This window comes from Peromyscus leucopus, chromosome 5, assembly GCF_004664715.2.
Source record: "Peromyscus leucopus breed LL Stock chromosome 5, UCI_PerLeu_2.1, whole genome shotgun sequence".
Classification (NCBI taxonomy): domain Eukaryota; kingdom Metazoa; phylum Chordata; class Mammalia; order Rodentia; family Cricetidae; genus Peromyscus; species Peromyscus leucopus.
Genome location: NC_051067.1, coordinates 48,375,300 through 48,395,869, shown reverse-complemented (window position 1 = coordinate 48,395,869; position 20,570 = coordinate 48,375,300). Strand labels below are relative to the sequence as shown.

The following is a 20,570-nucleotide window of genomic DNA, read 5'->3' as shown; positions in this document are numbered from 1 at the left end:
TTTATGAGACTGTGAGCTCACTACTGAGGCACAGAAGTGAACAAGATGCCATTTGGTGGAAAGATGAGTTCATGGGTTCACATATGCCCACAGGTCAACCTGACGTAGACATCCTTCACTGACAACCCACCACACATATGCCCACATGTCAACCTGATGTAGACATCCTTCACTGACACTCTCTTTCTGGGTGATTCTAGGTTGTAGCAAGTTGATAATTAAAACAATGTTCTCTGGATTTGGGGTAGGGGAAGGGGTACCCTTACATTTTAGCCAGCAGAACTCAACCTTTAATTCTGCTGCTGAGTATGTTTGCTTATAGATGTTAAGTTTTGAATTTCATCTTTTTTGCATACCCTTTCTTAGTAACTGAAATTATCATTTATTAAATTGTCACATTTATTTACTCCCCAACAACAAAACAAATGGTGATTATAGTAGCAAAAGCCTAGACTAGATCTCAAAATGTATCTGTGACAGATGGCTTTTTTTGGTCCCTTTTCCCAGTTATTTCACTGTGTTTATTAGAAATGTCAACTGTCTGAAGCCTACAATAACATTCTGGTGTTGTTTAAATAGTTTCCCTCACATATATAGAACATAGCAGACCCCCCATTGGGGGATTCCTGGCTTGAACTTATGCAATCAGAAAACTCTCAAGTTTACTCAGGTGTCCTTGGCTTTGGTCACCAGCCATCTTTATATACACTGGAAATTCCAAGTAGTTGGAGCCAATGCAACCTACCTGAGGATACATTTTATTTTGATCTTCACTCATAAAATCAATTATAAACAGAATTATTATTACTTCTAGAAGTTCACTCCTCTTGGGATTTTGAACTTTATTCCAAACGAACTTGCTCTAGCTAGATCATTAAACTTAATGGGCTGGTTTGCAGTTCCGATAAAACAAACTTGGGCGGTGGAAGTTTAAACTAGAGAGGGATCTTAGAAGAGGTGTGACCAAAGGCTTGTTTCTGATTGAATGCTTTTTCATTTTTATTTTTTGAGATTATAAAATAATTACATCATTTATCCTTTTCTTTCCCCTCTCCAAACCCTCTCACATTCACCCCCACTTTGCTCTCTTTCAAATTCATGGCTTCATTTTCTTTAATTGTTATCACACACACACATACATGTGCACATGTATGTAATTTCTATAATATTAGCTTTTGAGCATCAGAGCTTTTGAATTAACCCGAGGAAAAAGGTAGGAATACACACACACACACACACACACACACACACACATATACACAGATAAATGTAAAGATGTCTAAAATGGCATTTTTATGATATATATTTTATCACACCAGAAATTATTTATAAAAAGAAAGACTATTTGGGCTGGGGTGTAGCTCTGTTGGCAGAGTGTTTTTCTAGCATGCATGAAACCCTGAGTTCTATCCCAAGCACTCCATAAATCAGGCATAGTGGTACACACCTGTAATCCCTGTACGCAGGAGGTGAATATAGGAAGATCAGGAATTCAAGGTCATTCTCAGTTCTTAGTGAGTTTGAGGGCAACCTGGGGTACATGAGATACTGTCTCAAAAAAACAAAAATGAGATACAAGTATATTTTGAAGCTCCTAACCAATGGACACCATTCTAAGATTGATATTGAGTGAGAGTACCCTCATGTTAACTGCATTGTGGCAGTTTTTAAGCATTCATACTTAATGACTTCTCAGCTTCTTGAAGACTTGTTTACATCGGTGGTCTGAGTAATGGAGCCCCATCTCTATCCAATGGCCACACTCATGCCCTGGATTTTCATCTGTTGTGGTCAACTTGGCTCCTTGAAGGTCTTAAGTAGATGGGAGTCCAGTTGGCTCGAGGGCACCCGTATGGAAATGCCTCTCGGCTGAGAACCTGCAGAGCCTTCATGGGTATGCTCCTGTTTTCTCCAAACAGTGTTCAGCTACAACACAGGCTCCCAGCAGACGTGTGCCAACAACAGACACCAGTGCTCCGTGCATGCAGAGTGCCGAGACTATGCCACTGGCTTCTGCTGCAGGTGCGTGGCCAACTACACGGGCAACGGCAGGCAGTGCGTAGCAGAAGGTAATGTACTTTTTCCTCTGCGTTCTCAACTTTGGGGAGAAGGAAAAGGAGCGCCTTTTGGGTCTTGATGCTTGTTTGCAGACATGGCCTTTTGCCCTGATCTCTGGATCATGAAGGTTTTAATGATATCCTCTCTGTTACATTCTCTGATGGGCATTCCTCCCAGGATGTCCATTTTTTTCCCCCTGATATGGCACATTATCTTGTTCCCCTGTACTCCTGGCCCATTTCTGAGGTGACAGCCACCAGGAGTCTCTCTTCACAGCTGTCCCCTGACTGCAACAGAAAGATCTAAGTGTTGAAACGATGCAGCCAGGACCAGACTTGTTCTCCCTCATTTTCCTGCACTCAGAGCTTTGTCTTTGGAGTCCCCCCAGCTCTATGTTTCTTTGCTCTTGAGACAGCATCTTGCCATGTAGCCTGGGCTGACCCCAAGCTTGAGAGTCTCCACATGGAGAGTGCTGGGGCTGCAGTGTGCACCCCAACTTGGCTTGAGACTCTAGCTCTGAGGGCAATGCTTGTATCTCTCTCCCCACCTCTCCTTCACCATGGGAGCCCACAAAGGTTTCCTAGTGAGATCTGAGCTTGCTTTACCCAGCAGGGCTGCAGTAGGGGATGGCTGGACCACATGTGTGATTACCAGGTGTTTGGAATGTTCTGCACTTGGCTGTGCTGGGGGAGGTCTTTTGCTCTACCCCTTGTCATTCCTTTAAAAGCCTTTTAGAAGAGACAGAAGGGGTTGTGGGTTTTGATCCAAGCCCTCCCAAGGCTATCCTGTGTTTCTATCTGTCTCTCTTTCTCTGTATTTTTATTTAAAATATTCCCACTTCTCCCTCCTCAAGAGTACCCTGGGAGAAAAAGGGGGAGCTGGTCTCCCACACTCTCCCCTTCCCTCTCTCTCTCCCACTTTCTTTTCCTCATGTCCTTGGAACTGCAGCATGCCTGGGATGAGGCCAATAGGATGTTGTCCTCAGTTCTGGCTTGTCAAAGCCAATGCACATCCAGCTCCAAGGTGGATTCCATGATAGCTGAGGTCAGCTTTGACCTCTGTCCCCGAAGGACCTGCTGGTCCCTCTGCCCCACATGGTCAGAGGAATCTTCCCTCTAAGTCTGAGGGTCCTTGCCACAGTCATTGCTTTGGGAGCTGTAAGTTAGAATCAAAATAAATGACAAAACCTTACTTACTGAATTTGGCCTTTGTCCCTTCAGAAGCCACACACGGGACACCTTGCTTGTCACAATCTACCTTTACTTTAGCTGCTTTGTCAAATCTGACTAACTAAAATCTAGTTGGAGAAATGTGTGTTGTTTCCAGATTTCCCGTTGTCATAGCTGCCCTGAAATCAGGGTTGTTTTAATGACACACACACACACACACACACACACACACACACACACACACACACACAGAAATTGTTTCCCTCTAGTCGTAATGAAGTAAAGTGAGGCTTGTTTTATTTCCATCTATCTCCAGCAATGAACCAACATGCAGTTGAGTTATTGTTATGTTAATCTGGGAGGGTGTTTTTAATTTTAAACTTTTCTAGTTTCTTCCAAATCCTGTCACCCCAGGGGTGGAGTCCTTTTGAGTATTTGTTCTAGGCTTGGCTTTTATACCTTTTCACCCTAGAAGAAGCTTCCAAAATCCACACAGAAGTGTATCCCCTTCCTTCCTCTTTCCCCTGCCTCCCCCGCCTTCCTTTCCTTCCTTTCTGAATCTCTGGGTGTTGGGTATTGAGCCCAGGACCTGGTGCTTCCCAGGCAAGCACTCTACCAGCTGGACCATTTCCTCAGCAAGAACGAGCCACCTCGTTAGCTCCCTTCCCCCAATGCCAGAGCTAAAAATGCTGAGCAAACACTGGCACTGAGCTCAGGAGTGACAAACTGCTCGGCCACACATTTTGACATGATGCACACACCCTGTAATTGCTTTGGGGTTTAAGTATTTGTTGGATTCTTGCTACTTAAAAAAAAAAAAAGTATATTCTTTAGACAGGCGTGGCAGCTCATTCCTATAATCCTAACACTCAAGAAACTTGGGCAGGGGCATTGCTGTAAGTTTAAGGCTAGCCCAGGCTGCAGGGTGAGTTCCAGGCTAGCTAGGGTTCCAGAATGAGAGCGACCCCAACTCAAAAACCAAGTGGGGGAAAAGCTAAATTAGAGTCTGGCGGAAGTGCTTTATTTGGCCTCCTTCACTTGGCTTCCTTCCTTGTTTCTGTAATGTTCTTGGAGTGCATTTTTTTACCATTAGCCTGCAAGGGTCACAGCATTCCCCAGTGTAATGACACAGTGGGTGTACGGAGTACTCTGTGTCTGGTATGTCCTGCCTGGTTGGTGACCTTGTTTAGCAGCTCTCCTGGGAGCATAGATGATCCCCAGGAACACGTCCAATGGAGGAGGTGGGGGGAAGCAGTGTTCCGATCATTCACAATCTAGGAAAATAAATAAAATATATCGTCAGTTGATGATACGGAGCCAGGGATGGAGCTCAAGGGCAAAGCCCTTATTCAGTCTCATGTGCCAAAAGAAAAAAGAAACACCTTCAAAGAATTTAATTCGACATCCAACTTCAGCAACGCAAGGTGACCCTTTACTTGCATCTTCCTTCAGTTTTTGTTCTTACTTTACAGTATATTTCACGTGCCTCTGTGTGTGCACACGTGTGTGTGTGTGTGTGTGTGTGTGTGTGTGTGTGTGTGTGTATGCAGTGTGTGAAGGGTTTGTGTATGCACACATGTGGAGGTGAGAGGTGTTCTCAGCAGCAGGCGTTCCTCTCTATTGTTCTTCACCTAATTGTTTTTGAGACAGGGTCTCTCACTGAACCTCAGGCTCACCAGCTGGCTTGTCTAGCTGACAAACAAACCCCAAGGATCCTGTTGTCTTCCTCCTCCATCCTAGTGCTGAGGTTCCAAGTGTACATTGCCACACCAGGCTTTTTACATGTGTGCTGGGGTCTGAACTCAGGTCCTCATGTCTGTGCAGTGCTGGGGTTCCCAATGCCTGGGACACACAATTATGGGTGCCCATTATCAGTCACGTGGGAGAAGGGGAGGTGCTGGGATCCCTAAGGCACCTGGTGTACGGTGGTGGGCACCTAGCATTCTGCCCATTAGCACCATATGCAACAGAGGCAGGGGCATTGGGAAATCCAGGGCTTATAGCACACAATCACAGCTATAAGTATTTTCGTTTCCCCAAAAGCCATTTCCCACAGCAAGGTCTCCTCTCTGCTTTCCTAATGAACAGACACATTCTTCTCTGTGGAAGGAAGGGGAAACCCATCTTCACCTTCTCCCTTTGTTTCTGGTCCAGGCTCCCCACAGCGGGTCAACGGCAAGGTGAAGGGAAGGATCTTCGTGGGGAACAGCCAGGTCCCCGTGGTGTTTGAGAATACTGACCTGCACTCCTATGTGGTGATGAACCATGGGCGCTCTTACACAGCCATCAGCACCATTCCTGAAAGCGTCGGGTATTCGCTGCTTCCCCTGGCACCCATCGGAGGCATCATCGGATGGATGTTTGCAGTGGAGCAGAATGGGTTCAAGAATGGGTTTAGCATCACTGGTAATTGATCCCCCAGATAAAATGAATGGGCTCCACAGTCGTGGGGGAGGTCAGAGAATGAATGGGTTTGGAACTCAGAAATAAGGACAAGGAAAAATTCATGTATAGCATATTCATTAAGGGAGGCCATCTGGAACTGTGTTTTGATGGAGGAATGGTTTCTTGATGGGGATTTAGAAGTCTCCATATTTGATGTTGAGATGGCACAGCCAGTAAAGTGCTTGCCTTGTAAGCATAAGGACCTATACCTATTGCCTGGAACTCACATAAAAAGCCAGATGTGGTGGCATGTACTTATAATACCAGCACTAGGGAGACAGAGACAGGATCCCCAGGGCTTACTGACCAGCCAACCTAATTGGTGAGCCCCAGATCCCAGTGCGAGACTCTGTCTCAAAAAAACAAAGACAACTTTTGAGGAAGAACACCAAAGGCTGACCTCTGGCCACCATACATACCCATACACATAGGTATACCCCACACCCACAAACATGTACACTCCCCTTCACCTGTGTACAGAGGTTTACATGCACACATGCAGTCCTGCCCACAAGCTTGAACACACAGCTACACCCTTACACAGTCTTACACAGACATAAAAAAGTCTCCAAAGTTGAACAAGAGTTATTGGCTCATGCATCTCGCCCATCTGAAAATGGCATTTCATATCTCCGTATCTGCTCAGGGAAAAGAACCTACCACTTCTAGCTGGTAAGTCCAACCTGATCAGCACTAACCTTTTGAGTGTTAGGAAACTTGGGAAGCTCTCAGAGGCCATACCCTGTAAGGGAGGCTGAGTCTTGTGGGTATGTGGGCAGGTCACTGGGGATCCTTCCTTGATGTCACAGTGTCTCCTCCCATGCTCTGCTAAGGTCTGGTCCCTGTAGATACTGAATGGAGCCCAAGGTAGAGGAGTCTGAGTCTGTCTTAGGGTTTCTATTGCTGTGATGAAACACCATGACCAAAACAAGTTGAGGAGGAAAGGGTTTATTTGGTTTATTCTTCCATAGCACTGCTCATTATCAAAGGAAGTCAGGACAAAGAGCAGGAACTCGAGGCAGAAGCTGATACAGATGCCATGGAGGGGTGCTGCTTATTGGCTTGTTCTCATGGTTTGCTCAGTCTGCTTTCTTATAGAACCCAGGACCACCTGCCCAGAGGTGGTGTCTTAGGGTTTCTATTGCTGTGAAGAGACACAGCAATGCTTATAAAGGAAAACATTTAATTGGGTCTGGTTAGAGCTCAGAGGTTCAGTCCATTATTGTCATGGAAGGAAGCATGGTGGCATGCAGGCAGACGGTGCTGGAGAGGTACCGGAGAGTTCTACATCTGAACCAGCAGGCAGGAGGCGTGAACTGTGAGCCACTGAGCCTGGCTTGAGCATCCAAGACCTCAAAGCCCACCCTACAGTGACACACTTCCTCCAACAAGGCCACACAACTCCAACAAGGCCACACCTCCTAATAGTGCCAAATATTACAACACCCGGGTTTGTGGAGGCCATACCTATTCAAACCACCACAGGTGGCATCACCCACAAGGGGCCAGGGCCCTCTCACATCAACCACTAATTAAGAAAACACCCTACAGGCCTGCCTAAAGCCCGATTTTTTTGAGGCATTTTCTCAATGGAAACTTCCTCCTTTCCAGTGACTCCAGCTTGTGTCAAGCTGACAGAAAACTGACTAGCACAGAGTCCATCATCATTTCCAGGACCTGCACCCATTGTCCTGGGCTGGGTACATTAACACTGCCTCCTCTGTAGGTCTGCCTTCTCCCTCTGCCCTTTTCCTCCGAGATTCTCCGTCTTCTGTTCCTTGTCACGTGTGTCCCGTCACCCTCTCTTATTCCTCTTCCTTTTCCCGTTAGGTCCTTTCTCCCCTTCCTGCTCTCCTTTCTACTTCCATGTTCTACAAACATATAACGTATTGAAATATATGATGACAAACATGTAAATTTCCATCTAGATTCTGCGTAGGAGAGATACCACAAAATATGTGTAGTTCTGAGTCTGGCTTAGTTCAACAAGCCAGGGTAGAAGAGGGGCCTGTCTCTCACTTCATGAGCCTAGGACCAGCAGGAGGATGTACTTGCCAGGCGACAGAGTGACAGGCCTGTCTTGCTTTCCAGGGGGTGAGTTCACACGCCAAGCCGAGGTGACCTTCGTGGGGCACCCAGGCAAGCTGGTTCTGAAGCAGCAGTTCAGTGGTATTGACGAACATGGACACCTGACCATCAACACGGAGCTGGATGGCCGAGTGCCGCAGATCCCCCATGGATCCTCGGTGCACATTGAGCCCTACACAGAGCTGTACCACTACTCCAGCTCAGGTGAGTCCCAGACTGTGAACTCCAGGAGCTGACAGTCTGCATGTGCCCACTCGCTCTGATGGAACAGTCTCCCTGGGATCTACGAAGGGCTGGAACATGCAAGACTATTCTTTATTTTAATCCCTTTCCCCCTAAGTACAGACAGAAGACACACTTGAAGAGAATTTACTGCAAAACAAGAAAATAAGGTGTGTTGGAACACATCAGTCCTCCCTACCCTTGGGAAGCTGACTTAGAAGAATTGCTACACAGGCCAGCCTCAGCTACATAGCAAAAAACAAAAAACGGCACCCAGAAAATGGGGTGGGCCGTAGCTCAGTTGGTTGAGGGCTGGCCTGCGTGCATAGAATGTGTGAAGCCCTGAGTCTGATCCCCAGCACTACATAAACCAGGTCAGGTGGCATATGCCTGTAGTCCCCAGCATTTGGGAAGTGGAGTCAGGAAGATTAGAAATTCAAGGTCATCCTCAAGTGCACAGTGAGTTTAAGGCCAGCCTGGGCTACATGAGACCTTGTCTAAAAAGAAGAAACACAATGACCAAAAAGAACCCCAGAAATAAGCCTGAATACAACTTATACAATTTTTAGATTTAAATATATTTTACAACTTTTCTCCAGTGTCTATCATCTATATTTATGTCATATGCCCCCCCACAGTATTACATAATTCAAGATTTTGTTATAATGTATTTATTTGTAGTTTTTACACTTCTTCTTCTTCTTTTGGCATCTGTTTGCAGTGGAAAAGAGTGGCTGGAGCTTCTGTCTGCCACTGACTCAGCTTGCCTAGTTGCCAGCATTTGCCTCCTGTATTCTAACACACACACACACACACACACACACACACACACACACACACACACACACTTCTTTCTCCCTAACTGTTCAGAAGTAATGTCCCTGTAGGTGACCCCTTAAGTGCTTCAGATATTTCTTTCCTAAGAATAAGGGCATTTTCCTACATGGCCACCTCATAACTATAAAAATGTCAGGATTATTTTTAAAACTTTGTAGCCCTAACTTGTCTCCAACTAAAGGCCATCCTCCTGCCTCTGCCTCCCAGGTGCCGGGATTACAGGTATGAGCTACCATATCAGGCTTTGGGATATTTAGCATAGGAAAACCAGTATGTAATCTCTGGCATGTCTTCATGTTTTCATTTGTACCATATCAATCAATTGTACTGCATTGCTGTATCTTTACCTTTTAATTAACATCAAATCATGCAGATTCACTACTTTCATTAAGTGGCTTTGAAAGGCCTATTCAAGGAGTCTGTCCCCATCCTACTGGGTGGTCCTCCTGTTCTCAGAAGTGTAAATTACACTAGTTCCCCGCCCCCCATGCTGAGTTGAAATGACCTCTTGCATGGGAATCTTGGCCACATTTCCCTTTGGTTGTTGTTGTTTGTTTGTTTATGTTGCTGGGGACTAAACTGAGAGCCTCAGGCAAAGCTGTAACGCTGAGCTACATCCCAAGCTCTTGGCCACATTTCTGACTCTTGCAATACTGGGAATGGAACTCTGGGCCTTGTGTAGACTGGACAAATGTCCAACCACTAATTCACACCCTCAACCCCTCTTTTTTATTTTAATGAAGTTTTAGGGTTTGGTTTTTTTTTGTTGTTGTTGGTTTATTTGTTTTTTGGTTGTGAGCCTAGCCTTTAATGGCTGAGCCATCTCTCCAGCCTGGTTTGTTTGTTTTTTTAAAGTTTATAAGTTGCCTAGAATTATTAAATTCATTCTGTAGCTCAAGCAAGCCTTGAACTTGCAATCCCCCTGCCTCAGCTTCCAGAGTAGCTTGGATGACAGGCATGCATTATCAGGCCTGCCTTTCTGACCCTTTTCTAAGACTCAGTTCCTAGAAACAGATCAAAGGATATGAGCTTTTAAAAATGCTGTTGTTAAAGTACCATCCAGGAAGGTGGTACCCATGGCCAGGGCTGGGAGCCTGTGGAAAGAAGGAGAAACAGGGCCAAGGGTCCCAGACTGCCTGCAGCCAGATGGCTTGCTGGCAGCCAGCATATGGGAGCTGGATGGGAGACAGCGCACACTGATCCTTTATTTATCCTCTGGCTTTCGTGGTTCTCATATGGAGCAGGCTGCAGCAGAACTCAGAAATAAAAAGAGTCCTTTATGCTTTAAAAAAACAAAAAGGCGAGTGGAGGGATTGTTGCCTGGGCTAACACCCACCCTCCTCTGGGTGGGGAGACGGTCTCCCCTGTCCTTGGCTGAGGTCGCTCTTGGTAATTTTTCCAAAGTTGGCTGTTACAAAACGTTCCATATTGTATCTTTTAATACTACAGAACAATTTAATCTACGGTGGTTGGGAGCAACTACTATTCATTGATTCTTAAGTGAGAAATTCTATGGAAACCAGTTCAAATGCCACTGATGTAGTAAATGCTTGATTCCGTGTAATTCACAAATGTGATCTTAGATGCTCACCCTAGCTCCTTCTGAAAGAGAAGTTGAGGCAGAAGCAGCTGGTATCCGGTGGGTGGTTACATCAGCTTGGAGGAGTGAGTCCAGGAGTGCCTCCTTCTGAGTGGCACTCTTACTACCAGACCTCATCTCTAGTTCTTGGGGTCTTGGGAACTTATAGCAAGCTTTAATACAAATCAGCAAGTCCTAGCGTGAGGGCCACCACTGATGCTATGGGAGAGGAGAAAGAAAGCCGCAGGAATCTATGCACAACAAATTGTCTTATTTAAGTTGCTGCAGCAGGCCAGTCATTGATTTCACTGTGGGCAGGGACAGCTACTGAGGCCCTCAAAGCCTTTGGGGAAGCTCCTCAAATCTGTCTTCCTCCCACACCTCAGTGATCACTTCCTCCTCCACCCGGGAGTACACGGTGACTGAGCCTAATCAAGACGGCTCACACACCCACGTTTACCAGTGGCGTCAGACCATCACCTTCCAGGAGTGTGTCCATGATGACTCCAGGCCAGCCCTGCCCAGCACCCAGCAGCTCTCCGTGGACAGTGTGTTTGTCCTGTACAACCAGGAGGAACGGATCTTGCGCTATGCCCTCAGCAACTCCATCGGGCCTGTGAGGGGTAAGTTGGTCGGGGCTCACACCGGCATCCCCTGTGTCCATCCTACCCATGACTCTGCACTCATACTTGTCAAAAATCTCTGCTGCTTGGATTTGGGATTTTGGTCTCTTATTCTCAGTCTATAGAAGAAAATGATGTTCAGATATCCTGTGAAAGCATGGTCATCAGTGGTTCTTGGCAAACAGACCTGCCTTTGTTCTTTCAACTAAAGGCCTATTCATAGAGGTGTCCGGGCTATTTATTCATGAGCTTTCAGGGCAGGAGCTACCCTGATGAGTTCCCTCACAGAGCCATCCAGCCAAAGGCTACTTGAGACTCTAGTGAACAGGTTTTAAAAAACTCATCTTTACTTTTTAAAGGACCACATTAAAAACTGTTCATGTTGTGGGATATGAACTAAATAATTTCAGCAGGTGTATCCAGAGTGCAGTGATTAGATGAGGGCAGTGGGCATGTCCATCCCAATACATGAGTCATTTCTCAGTGCTGAGAACATACAGAATCTTTACGAGCTATTTTGGCATGTGTGATTAACTGTTTAGTTACCCCACTGTGCTACAAAACATCAGACATCATCCCTTCCATCCAATTGGACCCTTCCCACCCTCCTCTCGCCTTCTCCCCAGCCCCTCCATCCTTCCCCACCTCAGGCCGCCATTATTATTGTCGCTTCTGTGAAATCAACATTTTTAGCTGTCACGTACAACACTGGGCAGTATTTGTCTTTCTGGGTCTGATTTATTTCACTCAGCATAATGATTTCCAGGCTCTCCCATGTAGTCGCATTCAAAGGATGCCATTTCTTTTCATGGATAAATAGAAGTAAGTCTACAGTGTACATGTATTAGTTACTTTTCTGTTTCTGTGGTAAAATATCAGGACCAGAATCAACTTATAAAAGAAAGAGTTAATTTTTACCTTAGGGTTCCAAAGGAGTAGTCCATGATGTTCAGGGAGGCAGAGCATCAGGTGGCTGGAGCGTGAAGCTGAGAGATTACCTCTTCAGCCACAAACTTGAAGCAGGAACAGTGAATTGGAGGTTGGCTGGGGCTGTGAACTCTCAAATTCCACCCCTCCATCCCTGCCACATAACTTAGTTCTTCTAGCAAGGTTCCACCTCCCAAAGGTCCCACGACCTCCCCAAACATCACCAACAGCTGGTAACCAAGTGTTCACATACACGAGTCTATGGGGCCTTTTCTCATTTATATATATATGGTTTTTGTTGTTGTTTTTTGGTCCTAGCCAGCCACAGACACTTCATTCTGCCATAGTCTCACAAAGGAGTGTGGCCTGTTGTCAGAAGAACTATTTATAGAAATGGGGGTGGGGAGGTCAGAAAGGTAGAGCTTGCTGGTCCCACTATAGTGTAAAATACAAGGTTCTAGTCCCCATTGCTCTGCTCTCTTGGGGTAGGGGCTTACTTCCTGTGGCAGGAGGGCTGCTGGAAGGTTCTTGAACGCTGTCTCTACCTTCACAGATGGCTCCCCTGATGCACTTCAGAATCCATGCTACATCGGCACTCATGGATGCGATAGCAACGCGGCCTGTCGTCCTGGCCCTGGAACACAGTTCACCTGCGAATGCTCCATTGGCTTCCGAGGAGACGGGCAGACTTGCTATGGTATTGCTCTTTGGTCTGATGTGTGGCGTGCTGGGATGTCAGGCTGGGAGGAAGCGTTCAGGTTCTGTAAGCCAGGAAGCTGAGTGTATGTCACAGGAATGTGTGTGTTGAATATGTGATATACAAACACGCCAGGAAAGGCACACCATGCCTGGATTGTGTATGTTACCCCCTTGGTAACATCAGGGGGTACTGCCCCTATCATCATCAGCCCTAAACATGTTTCTCAGCCACAGAGCAAAATTCCTTGTTTTGTTTAAAACAGGGTCTCTTTGAGAATCCCAAGATGGCCTCAAACTCAAGACCACCCAAGTGGTGGAATTCTAGGTGTACACTGCCTGGCTGTTTTAAACTGTTTTTAAGTGTGTATACAGTTGAGTGTTATTAAACCCAGTCACATTGCTATGAAGTTGTCACATCCTCTGCTAGGACCCTTTTCATCTTGTACAACAAGTTGTGTTTGTGTTTATAGGACCACAGCTCCCAGCACCATGTTGCATGTTCTCATCACCAGCTCTTATCTCCCACCATTTGATGTATGTTTCTATGAATCTATTGACTCTAGAATAACACAGCATTTATCCTTTTGTTACTGGCCTATTTTGCTCAAGATTCAAGATTGTGTATGCAAATCTCTCCTTAAGATTCATCCACGGCATGACGTGTATTACAACGCTTTTTTCTTTGAAGGTTGAACACGGTTACATTGTAGTATGGACTGCATGATACTTTTTTTTTTTTTTTTTTTTTTGGCTTTTCTATTCGTTCCTTTCTTCAGAAGGCACAGCAGCTATGCTTTATGGAACCTGCTGGCAGTCTCTTGTGAGTGGACATACTGCGACTACCTTTTGGCTACTGCAGTCAAGGGTGTGATGAACAGGGCTTCTGTTGAAAGCTCCTGACTTCAGTTTTTTGTTTGTTTGTTTTTGTTTTTGTTTTTGTTTTTATAACCTCCAAAGTACATCTGGTGGATCACTCTATGCTTAATTTTTGGCGGACCCTTCATGCTGTTTTCTATAACAGTCACACCATTTTATATTGCTACCTACAGTGCACAGGAGTTTCATTTTTCTCCATAATTTTTTCTTGTATAAACACACACACACATACACACACACACACACACACACGGGGTACTGCATGCATATGGAGGCCAGAGGACATCTCAGGTGTCGTTCGTTAGGAACTCTGTCTACTTTTTTTGAGACAGGGTCTCTCATTGGCCTGGAGCTCACTGATTGCACTACAAGTCCCAGGGATGCCGTCTCTGCTTGTCTAGTGCTGGGATTACAAGTGCATGCCTCGATGGTCTGCTTTCTGTGTGGGTTCTGGGGACATCACTCAGGTCCTCGGGCTGGCGTGGCAAATGCTTTGCTGACGACTTTGGTTCCCCAGCTCCAATGTGTCTACAACTCTGTCGGCACTTAATGTTTCTATTGCTTTTTCTTTAATTAACAGTAACTGAGCCTCCTTAATGTGAGCCAGTGAGTAACTCAAGTCTGTTACTGGAACATCTGGAGTGCACTGCCTTCGGCATCATTTGTTTCATTGTTTAAAATTTCACTTCAAAGACTTTCATGTAGACAGCTTGATTAATATTTGTCAGTAACTGAATTTGAATCTATTACCAAGGAACAGTGTGCCCATGGCTGAGGACAAGAGTGTTAGACCCTTTAACCAGTGCCACTGAAGTCTGCACTGAAGCACTCACTAATGAGGAGCAGGAATGCTGGATGTAGGTTTCCCTGGTAAAGGAGGGGTGTGCTCACAAGGATCCACCCAGCAAAATGGGCTGCTATCTTCATCCTTGCGCCATTAGGGAACAAGCCCTGGAAAGCCAAATGCTTGGGGTTTGGGAATCATGCAGTAGGTCTAGAATCCCTTCTTGCTAGAGGCAAGATCTGGTGTATAGATCCTGATATAGGGTGGGGCAGGGGGCATTTGCTTTGAATGACCCTTCCCTGCAGGATGCTGGCTGGTGGTGCCCTGAAACACTGGCAAGCAGGGTTTTGTGCTTACCTATGGGTGATACGATGATCTGGGTGATACACTGATGACTCTACCTGGTCATAGAGCATGGTAGAGGGGACACAGAACTGAGCAGCCTGTGATTGTTAGTGGCCAGTTTTTCCCTGTCGTGAATGGCTGCGTTGGCTCAGGACAGTTCCAAGCAGCACAGTGTGAGTGTGAACCCTCTCATGAAGGTGGTAGTGGGGAGTCATGTTGGGAATGAGGGATTCCTTTGGGTCTGTATATCATGTCACCAGCCACCTACATATTGATGAAGCATGGTTGATTAGTTGCTTTTCTTGTTGCCGTGATGAAATACTCGATGAAGTGACTTAAGGAAGGACAGGTATATTTTGACTCACGAGTTGAAGGTCCAGTCTATCATGGCAGGGAAGGCCTAGCAGCAGGAGCTTGAGGCAGCTGCTCACATTGGTGTCAACGAGCAGAGAGAGAGAGATGAATTCTGGTCTCATCTAGCTTTCTCCTTTTTATTCAGTCCAGGACCCCAGCCCATGGGATAGTACTGTGGATAGTTAGAATAAGTCTTTCCACCTCAATTCACCCAATCTAGGAACTCCCTCACAGACATGCCTGGAGACTTATCTCCTGGGTGAGTCTAGGTCCAGTGGAGCTGACCATCAATGTTAACCATCACAGGTGGAGATGTGTCTGCTGCTGCTATATTAAATGACCTTCTCACGCTGCTCTTGGTGTCTGAGCTTGTCTCAGGAGTGCTCCTCTTAAGAGACACCCAGCCCCTCACCCCATGCTGTATGCACTCTGTAGTTGTCCCCGGAAATCCTTGGCCAGCCTTGTTCAGGAAGACGGGTGGCCCTGCATGCACTTCCTTTTGTCCTCGGTTGGTCAGCATTCTGGAGTATTAGCCTGATGGAATGTGGGGATGTCCTGACTCAGGCTCCTTATTGTTCTGAGTTACCAGAACAAGCTTCAGTGTTAACTCATCTGGACATGAGGCCTTTGATAGGAAATTGCATCAAGCATCTGGCTTTGTGAGTTGTTTTAACCTGGGGAGGCTCCTGAGAGGGGAACTAGGGTGAACCTCTGTGATTCAAATCTGTGGTGTGATATGATGATCCATGACATGCAAAGCAGGGCTGGTTTGGGCCACTGTCTCCCAGTGAGATTTTCAGAGAATCTCAGAGTCCAGGGACTCACCTGGGGTTCATAGCACAATGGCGCCCACATATCCCTCACATTGTAATCTAGAGTAGCAGTATCAGTTAACCTCTCAGTGAGTAATTTCTGAGTTTCTAGGATGCATTCCACATATCAATAACCTCCACAAAGGGCCTGAAGTAAATTTCAGAGACATTGAAAATGAACCAAAGCTAATCACTGTGGGGGGAAAGTCAAAGGATTAATCTAGAACTTGTGAGATGACTGCTACACAAGTCTGACAACGCAAGTTCAAGTCCTAGAACCAACGTCAAGAGCTGGATGTGGTGGCATGCACCTGTGATCCCAACCCTCCTTATGGCAAGACGGGAGGGAGGCACAGATGGGAAGCTTTAGGGAGCTCTGGGGCAGGCTAGGCTGGAGTATACGGCACAGCAGAAACAACCCAGAGATCCTGACTCCCCAAAGTTGTCCTCTGAACTCCACATGCATGCAGTGGCATGTGTGCCCCCTCGTTCATACATACATACCACACAGCAACAATAATTTTAAAAAGTAATTCCAAACTGAGTGTATGGAGCAAACCTGTGATCCCAGCACCCAGTAGTGGATGCAAGAGGATTGTGAGTTTGAAGACACCTGGTTTCAAAACCAACAAAACCAAACAAAAAACAACAACAACAAAAATAAAAATGAATAATCCATTTTTTTCTATTGAGCTAAAAGGGGGTTCTCCACTTCTCAGAGAGGAAGTTGACCAGACATTGAAAAAAATCCTCTTTAAGCTGATGTTGTGGGGTGCTGTGATAGACAATTGCCCTAGTTACCAGGTTACTGTTTCCATTAAAGACAGGGTTAAGGACTTGAACTCAGTTAACAGAAGAGATTTAAATCACACATGAGGAAAATTTTACAAACTGCAAAGACCATGGGATCTTAGTGGGGACATTGGGAGTGTCTTGTCCCTAAAGAAACAGTGGTGTCCAGCCTGCCTTATCCTTACAGACCTGATAATGTGAAGCTGTCCTCCCCAACCCCACTCTGCCCAGGTCCTGTTGGCCTGCTGTGGCCTCTGCAGCTCTTGCACAACATGTCTTCCCTCTCTGTAAATGTTCCCAGCAAGGAAGGGCCCTGGACAAGTTCCCTCGTGACTTGACCCTGGCTTTTAGATGGGAAGTTGCTGTTTTGCTGGGGTGCACAGTTGGGTCTGAGCCTTCAGAATGCAGCCCGGCACAGGGTCCAGCCACCTGCTGTGAGAGTTCCAGCACAGGAGGAGCACGGGTGGTAGGCGTGAGAGACTGTGCCCTGTGCTGTGGGAGCAGCAGCTGGCAGATGGGCTTATGTGACCCCATCTTCAATATCTCAGCTCCAGCACATGCTTTCCCTACCCCTCCAGCTCTTCCCAGCAAAGTCCACTTGTCTGCGATCCTGGATCTTAACACACACACACACACACACACACACACACACACACACACACACACTTAAAAAGTTGAATAGCATCGATTTTTGTGAAGGTATAAGGCAAACTACTGAGCTAATGTTGCAAAATGCTTGTTTTATGCAATTTGTCCAGTAAGTCAGCAGACTTTTTTTTTTTTTTTAAACAAAAAAGGAAGGGTACCAGGTAAGCTATTCATCAAAGGTGGACCTAAGATGCTTTGCTTTCTGGGTGTGAACAGATCACATTAAGGAACTTGAAAGGGAAGAGGGCTGAATAGTCCCAGCCATTATAAAATCCTTAGCACACCTATCTCAGGAAAGACTATGGACTGTCTGAGTATGGGCCAGTATAGGAAGTTCCTTATGTGACTACATTTCAACTTATGATTGGACTGATAGTGTAATGAGGGGTCAGCACTGTTTTTTTATCCAGGCCAACCAACCTTATATCACTGGTAGCCATAGATGGCTTCCAAAGTCTGGTGGCCATCTGAGAGCTGTCTTCCCAAAACACACTAGGGTTATAGAGTAGATGAGTGATGACTATAATCATGGCTACATGTCTTGAGTATGCTGCATGCTCTCTTGGCCCACATCCTTTTCCTCTAATTCCCAAAAGAATGCACCAATGAATATTATTATATTTACTTACTAATGGGGAAACTGAGGCTGAGTAGTTAACCTGCCCAGACAACACAAGTCAACAACAAAAGGAGGCAGGATTTGAACCTATTCAACCCCAAGGCATAAGTTTTTGCTCCTCATTATCCATGGTAATGGTTGTAGTACTGTCACATGAAAGGCCACCATTCTGGCATTTAAATGATGTAGCAACTTACCTTTGAGTCCAATAAATCTTAGGTAACATTCAAAAATTCTTAATTAGCTATAAATTGTCTAGCCTTTCTTTATAATCATAACTGTAGAAAGATAGTTTATTTTAAAGACTGACTGACTTATACTCTGGGAACCAAACCTGGATCCTCAGCAAGAGCAGTCCTCTGTATCTTCCAATGTGTTTTGCCAGTCCAGTATGAGTGACTTGTTTGGATGGGTGTCCCTTTGATTACTCCCTCAGGAGGCATACATCACTTAGAAAAAGCAAACTGAGGGTTGCACTCTATGTAATATAAAGGGCAAAAAGGGGTTCTCTTCTTCTCAGAGAGGAAGTTGACCAGATATTGGAAAAAATCCTCTTTAAGCTGATTTTTTTTTTAAACAATCTCTGTTACATATTACTTTGGGCATGTAAAAAAATGTGTCTTCAAATGAATCTCTTCTCTGGGGAAAATGCTTTCTATTTGATTATTGTTTCATGAGGTTTAAAAAGTCTGCATTTTTATCAACAATTTGCTGCAGATATTGATGAATGTTCAGAGCAACCTTCCCGGTGCGGGAACCATGCAATCTGCAACAATTACCCAGGAGCCTACCGCTGTGAGTGCGTGGAGGGCTATCACTTTTCAGACGAGGGAATATGCGTGGGTAAGTTCTGCAAGAAAATTTCCTGAGATGACTACCTGTGTGGGAAAGGCGCGATTATGGGTTTTGATCCTGGTGGGGAGGCAGACACCAGTTCCTGCTGTTAGAAAGGGGTGATTACCAGGGGGATGAGAAGAAGCCCTACCCTCCACCTGCTTAGATGCTCTCGGCTGCCAGGAGCAAACGTGTTCTTGTGATGTATACACTAGTGCACGCTAGCAATGCATCAGTTTACCCGCTGTAAGCTTTCTGTTGCACTTGCTTCCTATAAACTTGTTTGGCTCATTTTCAGCTTACATTTAATGGCTATTGAAGCTGTTAGCCTTGGTTCTCCATGTCGTTAGTAGCCATGGAATTCATGGTGAAGCACCTTTATACTCTTAGCTGCCTTAGATTGAATTCTACCCGAGTCACAGCAGAAAGGAAATTCCTCTTGGCACTATTCCATTTATAGTCCTAATTTAATAAACCACAAGCTGAAGCATAGCTTTTTAGACTTACTAAGGTACATTGATTTCATTAATTCATTAGGCTAATTATGTTCTTGATTGATGTTGATAATGAAGATGCTGGGTCAGTCATGAAGAACTAAATTTTTGAAATGTTACCTCCCACTTCACATTGGCATATTACATCCAAGATATTTTTGACTTTTTTGAGATAGGGTATCATGTGTCATACATAGGCTGGCCTCCAAGTCAAGTGGGATCTTGAACTTCCTATCCTCCCATCTCTATCCTCCAGAATACTGGGGTTGTAGGCATGCAACCACCATGTCCAGTCAATCAGTACTGAGAATTGAACCCATGGCTTCATGCATGCTCAGCAACTTCTAGCCCCAGATTTATCCCCAGCCCAAGATTTTATATGCATATAAATATATTATATGTATATCCCCAGCCCAAGTTCCAACAATTGAAGCTCCGTGGAGATTCCCAGGTCTAGAGGCTAACATGCTGAGTGGGACAGATGTGTCTGTCTGAGTTAAAACAGAAACCAACTGTACCGGTCCTTGTCCTGTCCCCGTGTGCTCCCTGGCTGCTGTTTACTGTGACCAGCACGCATGCCTTCCCTTTGCTCCATCTCAGAGCTTGCATGAGGAGCCAAGGTCTGGATGAGGTGGTGTCTGGAGGGTGGGAAGGAACAGACAGTTCTCATGATTTGAATATGACCCAAACATCTGTGTACTCAAGGGGCCAGCCCTCTTTGTTGCAGAGCTGAGATTTTAAGCTTGCTGTGCTGAAACATTTTTTTTTTCATCCGAGGAGAGAACATCGGGTTTTCTTGGCCTGACTTTTCCCTATGAGTTTTGAGCCGGGGGAGGTTCTCAAGTTGGCTTTTAATGTAACACCATTGGCATCCCTGGTTGGTTCAGTATGAGTGGTGGACTGGGAAGAGTTAGATCTCACTGAGGTCTAACCTGGGGTCTATGTGGAAGAGGCAGATTGGCCTGGGTCTGCCCATTCCCTAAGGCCATGCTTGAGAGCAGAGCAGAGTGCAAGACAGGCTGTGTTGATGTCTTCTCCCAGACATCAATTCTCAGCTAGACGTTAACCTCCCAGGCCTTAACTCTCCATCTTCAAAAGGAGATATTTGGACACGATCACTTTGTACAGCCTCTGGAGACCTTGGAGGTGCCTCGAGGAGCTGCCTAGGAGGACATGGGGGAGTCACAGGCCAATCCTTGTCCTCTCCCCGGCTCCAGCCTTCCATTTGTCTATAGACCAAATTCTGCATATACTGTTTGAATAATGGATTTCATTGCTCAAAAATAAGCCAGGCCTGGGGTGCAGATCTTTCATTTCAGCTACTTGAGAGACTGAAATGAGAGAGGATCACAGTAAAGGCTTGCT

The 20,570-nt window shown here is 45.6% G+C and overlaps 1 protein-coding gene across 1 annotated transcript in view; it reads left to right on the top strand.

Moving 5' to 3' along the window:
* Nid1 (nidogen 1) overlaps nt 1–20,570 on the top strand; it is an 80,584-nt gene that overhangs the window by 32,717 nt on the left and 27,297 nt on the right. Inside the window, exons 5-10 of the mRNA XM_028859783.2 lie at nt 1,920–2,069; nt 5,382–5,633; nt 7,764–7,964; nt 10,785–11,021; nt 12,502–12,645; nt 18,595–18,720. Of these exons, the coding sequence (XP_028715616.1) occupies nt 1,920–2,069; nt 5,382–5,633; nt 7,764–7,964; nt 10,785–11,021; nt 12,502–12,645; nt 18,595–18,720 (1,110 nt within the window). The remainder of the gene's footprint in view (nt 1–1,919; nt 2,070–5,381; nt 5,634–7,763; nt 7,965–10,784; nt 11,022–12,501; nt 12,646–18,594; nt 18,721–20,570) is intronic.